The sequence below is a fragment of the Atta colombica genome, unplaced genomic scaffold, assembly GCF_001594045.1.
Source record: "Atta colombica isolate Treedump-2 unplaced genomic scaffold, Acol1.0 scaffold295, whole genome shotgun sequence".
Lineage (NCBI taxonomy): Eukaryota > Metazoa > Arthropoda > Insecta > Hymenoptera > Formicidae > Atta > Atta colombica.
The window spans coordinates 193,296-202,130 of NW_017259398.1; the positions used below are offsets into that span (position 1 = coordinate 193,296).

At 29.2% G+C, this 8,835-nt stretch overlaps 1 protein-coding gene across 1 annotated transcript in view; it reads right to left on the reverse strand.

Annotated features, from left to right (window-relative positions):
• LOC108690129 (glycine-rich cell wall structural protein-like) overlaps positions 1 to 2,416 on the reverse strand; it is a 3,960-nt gene extending 1,544 nt beyond the window's left edge. Inside the window, exons 1-4 of the mRNA XM_018197266.1 lie at positions 2,330 to 2,416; positions 1,303 to 1,364; positions 643 to 956; positions 29 to 193 (exon numbers count right to left, since the gene is read on the reverse strand). Coding sequence (XP_018052755.1) covers positions 29 to 193; positions 643 to 956; positions 1,303 to 1,364; positions 2,330 to 2,347 — 559 coding nt within the window. The 5' untranslated portion in view covers positions 2,348 to 2,416. The remainder of the gene's footprint in view (positions 1 to 28; positions 194 to 642; positions 957 to 1,302; positions 1,365 to 2,329) is intronic.
• Between the last annotated feature and the right edge of the window lie 6,419 nt (positions 2,417 to 8,835).

The window sequence follows — 8,835 nt, forward strand, 5'->3', positions numbered from 1 at the left end:
CCGCCATAACCGCCACCTCCGTGACCACCTCCAAAACCGCCGCCGCCGTCACCATGTCCTCCATGATCTATGATGATACCACCTCCTCCGCCCCCCCCCCCGCCATAACCACCTCCTCCATGGCCACCTCCAAAACCACCGCCACCGCCGTAGCCTCCTCCATGACCACCACCATGATCTACGATGATACCTCCTAAAATAAATTATTGTTTTTATTTTGATTTTATTATAATTATATTAAATATGATACAAAACAGAGAAAGAGAAAAAGAATGAAAGAAGAAAGAAAAAGGAATTTTTTTAATTTTTAAAGAATATTTAAACAAGAATAATTAAAATAGAATAAATTTCTATTCATGTTTAAAATAATTTAGATTAATAATTAAATTACTTTAATTTCTTTGCATTTTCTTAATGCATTTTATCACTATATAATGCATTTAGTCATTAATCACACATATTAATTGCTTAATAAATAATACATAGGTATAGTATAATATTATTTCTCTTTCGGCGTTTTTTTTCTTGAATATCTCTATCTTTACAAATTCATTTTATAAACAAAATAATTGATACTTTGAATATTATAAAAAATAACAACATTCAAAATTAGAACGTATCTTTCATAAAATTTCTCCTTACCTCCGCCAATATCGTCATGACCACCTCCAAAACCTCCTCCAAAACCTCCACCAACTCCATGACCTCCTCCATGACCCCCTCCGAAACCACCTCCGAAACCACCGCCTCCTCCATATCCACCTCCATGACCTCCTCCAAAACCTCCTCCATGGCCACCTCCTATGTCTCCAGGACCGGAGACATCAATGTGATGATCATCACCTCCGCCGCCTCCACCTCCACCTCCGTGACCTCCTCCGCCATGATCTTCATATTTTATGATATGTTTTTCATGTTGCTGCACTACCTCCGGCAAGTGTATCCTTATATGCACACTGAAATACAAAAAGTGTGCTTAAAAGGAGGAACAGTGCGGTTCTAATTAACGAACATTTTAAGATGTCGGTAATTACAGACATATGAAGAATCTTATTTCTCATCTTCTTTCACTAATTTGTACATGAATTAATTGGATCTTGAATAAATTAATTACACACAAACGTGTAATTAATTACGCATGAGCGTTTAAGTAGGCTGCTATAAAATGATATAAATTTATTTTATTTATGGTATTTTCTCTATTTTTAGTTATAAAATTAAATCTAACATTCTCTGAAAACATAATTCATCAACCATTAAATACCAGTAAATTTTACTAATATTTTTATGATTGGGACTCACTGCTCATGTCCGAAGGTTGCGAAGCCTACTGATAGAATATTTGCAAGAATGATGACCTTTATCTGCAATTAAATAAATCTTTTTAATAATCCATTATTTTTTTTAAATTTCAGCTATATGAATATATTAGATGTAATCCTAAATGCGGTATATCATATAACTTAAAAAACGTATTTTACTTATTATTTCCGAGAATTATTTATGAGTGTCCTTATGTATTATAAAAATTGAAAAGATTTTATATATATAATATTGATTTACAATATTACTCTTTCTCAAAATCTGAATGGTTATTCTTATGTATTTTTAGAAAAAAAATATAAAGTTCTATTACATCCAAAAATGTCAAAAAATTAAGGATTTAAAAAAACTGAAAGTTGAACAATTTATAGCTTTTTTCTTATACTTTACAAAATAAAATACAAAAAAAAATCATTTAGGTATTGAGAAATAAAAACCTTATTAATGGTATTTTTTCCATTAAATATTGTTATTTATTTTTAAACAGATTTTTTATTGTGCAAAAAATAAGATTGAAAATAATTGCTAAAACAACAATTCTCAGTTACAATAAAATTTTTTAATTAATCAAATTATTTAAATAACAAAAACATGCATTATAAATATAGTGTGTTGAAAATTTTTATTATAATTAAGTATAATTTTAATTACTTCATACTTCAGATTGATTGAAATTATTTTTTCTGTACTAAAAAAGATCTGTCCTTACACCAAATTTTGTTGTTTGTAATCATTAATTTCGACTTACAATTTTAAAATTTAATAACTGTAACACAGAAAACTATTTCATTATATATTATTCTGTACTTATTAAGTTAAAGTTTCTAATTATTACAATTCTTTTTTTAAAAAGAATTATAAAACGAAATTATAAAACTGTTATTCGCGCGACTGTAGATTTGAATGCGAAAAAATCCACTGAACGAAGACACTTTCAAACATCGATTGCACGCGAAGTCCTATATTCTCAGTGAAACGACGGTTTTTATCCGTTTAAATATCTTACAGCGTATTTGATTTCCATTCTGGTATCCAGGACGCTACCGGATCTTGAACTTTTTCCTTCCTCCACAGCTCACCACGGCGACCCAGTATACACTGTCATATATTTGCAGTCGCGGTCTTACCTGTATATATATACGAGAGGAAATACCGGAAGAAAGGAGTGGGGATGAAATAAAGATCGGATACCACCACACCGGAGGTACTCTCGGAAGAACACTCAAAAAGAAATCGACCGCGCGATGACGTACAAAACTGGTGGGCATACCTCCTCGCCGTATACCCGAAGTACATGTACCAGATGATACCTACTACATGTAGGCACATAATGCGTTTCAGTGAACAAAAACAACCGTGATCCAGCTTGGTCCTAGAGAAATTCACATTTGAGCTTTCTCGATTTTGCCAACATATGTATATCGATATTTATGATGATTGATTGCCACTAACTATTTTCGGTAATTAGAGCATATGCAGTATAGTGTCTTACTAGTTTCTACAGCTGATACTTCACAACGTTGTATACCAAATTTTATAAACGAAAGAGAAATGAAAAAAATGGAGAAAAGATTTTCTTTTATAATTGTCCTGATCTTCTTACTAGTCTGACCTTATCTCTGAGCAAAAATTATATTGGTAGATTAATCAAAGATATTGTTGATGCTTTTATTCTCGCACTATATTATTTAAGAATTCCATTGCAATTGGCAATTCGTGATAAGCGCATTGCATTGATCTTTATGATTTATAAGTTTGGCGCGGTATGTGAGTAGACGTAGATAAAAAAAGTATTAATATTGATTCAGAATTATTACTTCTATTGATTATACACTTTCTCCGATTTCCAGAATAAAATCAACTAGAAAATAAAATATTATAGACAATTCGCATATCTCTTTATGATTCTTGCTCAAATATTTCAGTTATAAAAGAAATGCATGTTTGCACATGCTGCATAAGAAAATGAAATCTAAACATATGTCTTTGATCTTTATTATCGTGAATCCATTTTTACAGATAATAAATAAAGATAATAAATTATTAATTATAATTTATTTATTTGAGTAAGTGCAGGTACAGGTCAACGAATGATATAGAAACTATAATAAGTCACAATACGTCACAATAAGTCACAAAATCACTTACAAAATTTAAGTAAAATCTGTTAACAATTTTTCTTAGTAGATAATATTTTAATTTCCCTGCATAAAGTTGGCATCGAAGTCATTGTGTATTGAAGCCATACACAAATCATACATCTTTTTCAATGATATATATAAATAATGCGATATAAACATTAACTCTTCTCCGATAATACATTATTCATAAAGTATTAATTGTATGAGAACGCATATATTTCTTTAAAGTATTTATAATAATGTAACACAGAATTATATACGTTTACACGCACACACAGATATGATTTAACTTACATGATTGAACTCAGCAACGACCACTTATCGTTTGTTACGCATATCGCGTGAGAGAAATTAAGTCTATCTATACTTTGATTAAGCAATTGTATTAATTATACAGATTTTAACCGATCGCGGATATCGGATTCACCACAAACTAGCACGAACATGCATGTAACGTATTATAATATGTATATAAATAACACAAACACATCGTACAGTTAAAAGTAATTTAGCTCTGATATAATTATTTTTCGAAAATTCTGAAAATTCTCGAAAATAATAACGTATTTATATTTTATCTTAATTTTAAATGCAATTTTTATTTTACGTATGTGTGTGTGTGTGTGTGTGTGTGTGTGTGTGTGTGTAGATTATTATAAAGTTAAAGAAGTTATGAGTTGAGAGGTATATGAGTTTTAAATTAATTGCATGCTACTTCAAATTTTGTCTCATTTAATCAAAGATATTCTTAGATTATTAATGATTACTGATTTCTTATAACCGATATTACCTTATATTGTATAAAATGAATAAAGTAAGCATAATTTGTTTAATTAACATTTAAATTAATATATGGATATAGTAAACGTAATTATGTAAATTGATATTATCTGAAAAAGCACGCAACGGTTTTGAGATGTCAAATAAACTTCATGATGTAAATAAAGGAGGATATTAAGTTAAAGTTACTTCTTTGTTAAAATGAAAAAGTTTCGAGATGTACAAGTTAAATGTCATATTAAAGGACTAAGTTAGCAATCCTCAAGATAATCGATACACTTGACTCTGCTTAAAAGTTCTAATTTATATATCTCGGAATTTTTTCATTTTAGTCGAAAAACAGCCCTAACTTAAGATTCTCCTTTATAATAAATATTTGTTAATTAAAAGAAATTTACAAAAGAGGAGAATAAATTTAAAAAATAAATATTATCATTTTATTTTCTGTGCTTTTTGCTGATTAAATAATAATTATATAAAAGAATTTCATTATTTTGCCTCAGAATGATTCTCTTTTTATTTTAATAATTAATCAGATCTAAAAAGTACACTGAAAAAAAATTCCCAGTGTCTATTGAATTTGTGTTATTAATATAAAATTAATGAGAATAAAATTAGTGAGAACAATAGATGTAATAAATTTCAATCCAATTTAAACTTCAACTTTCTCAAATCTTCACATTTCATTGCTGGTGTATAGGTTATTGCCAACAACTACAATATATGCAAGTATACATTTCGTTACATTCGCAACAATGAAATAACAAGTATATCTACTCAAACAACTCACTATTTAATTGTTGGGAGATTTTTACTAATACAACCATGTGAAAGCACAGAGTGGAAAATTACCTCGTACCTTACAGTAGCGTTAATTACGCGGAAAATTTTTTATACAAGATGTTTTAGATATTCAAATGGTATTCATTGAATGGTATTCAATTTAGATATTCATTGAACTGCATTTGCTCTAAATATCTTTGTGCTAATTTTTAATTTTTTATTAACAAAATCATTTAGAGCTATAAATCATAAGCTAATAAAAGATTTGCAAAAAACTGAAAGAGCTAATAAATTTTAATAAATAATATAACTTATTGCAAAAACGCTATCTTCAACAGATTTAAGGATTTATTTAATTTAAAGATTTTTTTCGAATTTTTTGATTTTATAAATATTTATATTAAATTTATATTAAGAATGTTGTCAGAGATAATACTTAAATTTCTTTCGTTAAATAAATTTTTGTTAAAATATGTTTTGAAATATTATTATATATTATTATAGATTTTAAATATTCTCTTAAATGTTTATTATACATAGACATGTTATCTCAGAAAAAATAATTATCTTTTTATATAAAAAACAACATTTAGACCGTTAAACGTCAAAAACTAGTAACGATAAAGATATTTTTTTCTTAACTAAAAAGAGCTTACATCTTCAAAAAATTCACAGATAAAAAATGATTTATTAAAATGATTTACAACATTCAATTAAAATTTTATGATTCTTCAGTCGCCATGTCTACATTGTCTACCTACAGTACAGTGCGTTAATGGATTTCGTACACATGTGTACATCTCGAGCGCGTAAATACTGTCGGGTAAGAAAATAGAAAGTAACAGGAACACGCGGGAGGTAGAATAGGGTGCAGGGAAAGGAAGAGTGAGTGAAAATAAAAGGGTGAGAGCGACCGAGTGTAGTGAACGGGAAGAGACGGAAACGCATACCGCGTTACATTGAGAAAGACAGTTGCTTGTGGCGAATAACCGTGAGAGGCTCTCTCGGTTGTATCGTGCCGCTCCTTCTCCTTTCACTCTTTTCCCTTATCATTCAAGCCTCTGCGGCAAATTTCGTGACAAAATGATCACTAGCCGCGGCAAGCGGAGACTTCTTTTTGTCACAAATTGCTGGCCTTGATTCCGCACAAGCTGACATTGACACGGTATCTCCGTTATATCATCCATCAATTCAATGCTCGAGCATGTGCATTTATTATGATTCGAGAAGAATATAATTCTACTCTTCAATCTTAATAGAGCTTCAATTTTAACGAAATAGATTTCCTTAGCAAAATAAAATTACTAGTCTAAGCAAAACATGTTTTTCTTATATTTAATCAAGATTTAAGAGTCAAGAATCGATATCAATGCTGTTCGAGGAAATATACAGGAAATATATAGGAAATCTTTTAATTTCTAAACATTCTTTTATTTTACGCTTTTTTTGTAGGTAAATAATAAAACTTTTCCGGTAGAAATGATTTTGTCGTATATGCTTTCACTTATATTGCTGCATTTTTATATACATTGAAATATATACATTGAAACATATGTGATAACATTTTTATATCAGTACATTTAAAAATGTTATTTCATGATGATGTATTTATCATTCACATATTTATCACGTATAATGTCAATTAATAAGGAAGTATTTTAGTTAACGATACTAAAGATCTCTATATATATTACAACGATATATAAAATGATTAGACTGTAAGAATATGATAGATTGTATCTCTTATGTTACGTCTTATTGCTAATCATGTAATGTCTGATATTTATGTCATGATATTTATCGAGATATTATCCTTAAAAAAAAATCCGTAAAAAATATTTAATAGCAAATAAACAATGAAGTGTTTTAGACAAGTATTCTTTTATTCGCATTATGTAAAAATATGAATACATACTCTTCTCTTTTACTGCCGAAGAACCGACGACCATTCCATATATTTAAACTCTCTACTATTATACGATATAGCTGCTGAATGTTACTCTCTTCAAACAAACCGCATATTCATGCTAAAGTAGTGAATGATCATTATTTTTTATTAATATTAAGTATATTTTTTTGTGAAAAAGATAGAATTTTAAAATTTTTTAATTTTTCAATAATTATGTTCTTTATATATTGATAAAATTTTTTTTTTTTTTTCGTCACTTTCTTTATTTTTATAGTATCTTAATTTATTCGCTATCTTTTTAATGAGTTAAGAAACATCGCGTCGGTACTTGTAGTGCCAACGAGGAAATTGCGCAAAGCAGATGTAGGAATTAACAATTATTGTACATAAATGTACGGTATTAGTCGAAGCAAACATTTAAACGTATCAGTGAATGAATAGCTTAATACTTCCGCGTCTTTATATTTCATGTCTTCATCTTTATTTATCTTATACGTGATTTATTATTAATATGTTCGAAATATATTATTGCAAAAAATCTGCAAACATTGCGTCTCGATTAAATGAAAGAAATTTTATCCGCTTTTCGGACTTCCTTCTACTTACATTAAATGATGAGCTACAATGTAGCCTTCATCGATGCGATTCGTCCAACAACTATTACTTTCACACACTTCCGCAAGAAATCCTGATGAAGGTGCACCGAACGACCTTACCTTACAATCAAGATCAAGATCAGCTTTTCGCAGTCGGAATTAAAACGATCTGCCGTACAAAATATTCAAATGCAAGAAATTTTCAAGCAGCTGTTATTATTACGTACTTCTAAAAATATTAATATTATACAATGGGATCTGTTATATTTGTCAAACAAAATTAAAAATATTTCAGCGAAATTAGAATAAAATTGTCATTAATATAGGTACTTAAATAAGTTCACTAAGTTGATCAAGATAATATTTTGACTCATTCATGATAAAAATTCGAAAATCATTTTTTAGTTGTGTTTGAAGTGAGAAAGTGATCTATTGATAAAATTCATTGATTACTACATAAAAAATTTGGCAATCAAATCAGCATTATAATAAAAACATTATAAAATCAACGTTGAAAAAGTTAATTAAAGGCTACATCTTTGAACAGACAATTACCATTCGTATGATAAGCTATATAAAAACCCAATTTAATTCACGAATTATTATTTTCTTGCCGAGCCCTTCTCGATCCTTTCACTTTCCTTATTCTCTGCTGATCCTCTGCTTTTGATTCCATTCTTGCCGATTACAACCGTGAGCGGCATCTATAGACGGTGGGATCGCCAAGAACGGCTTTCTCGACTTTCAAACGTTCAACCGGTCATCGGTCTTCCAGTGAAAGTAACCGGAACGAGAAAGGATGCGATCTCTGCTGGTGACCGTGATCTCTCAGCATTACTTTGCTCGAGTGATGGATAAGACAGCCGATTTTTACAGTCGCCTTCATGACCGTTCGACCATGAAAACGGCGCGTGTTTCCGACTAGTCAAATTTAACGATCGTCAATATTTATTACCCGTAAATGTCTTCAATTGTTATTTAAAAAGAACACGACAATTATGTATGTGGCCATAGATGTCTATGGATAACAGTTATTATCATAGACAATCGTATCCCGTTTGCTATATAATTAATGCTAGATAAATGATAATAAAATATATTAATTTTTTAAGATTAATAGGTATAAATCTGTTAATATTAAAATTAATATTACCGTTTATATCTGTGGCAAGAATGAGCTCCGAATTTCCATAATAGCAACTGTTATCCATAAGATTAATGTAAGTGAATATGTACTGCATTTATTTGTGAATATTTTTGAACAATTAACTCATTATATTATATTATATTTTTAAAGAAAATT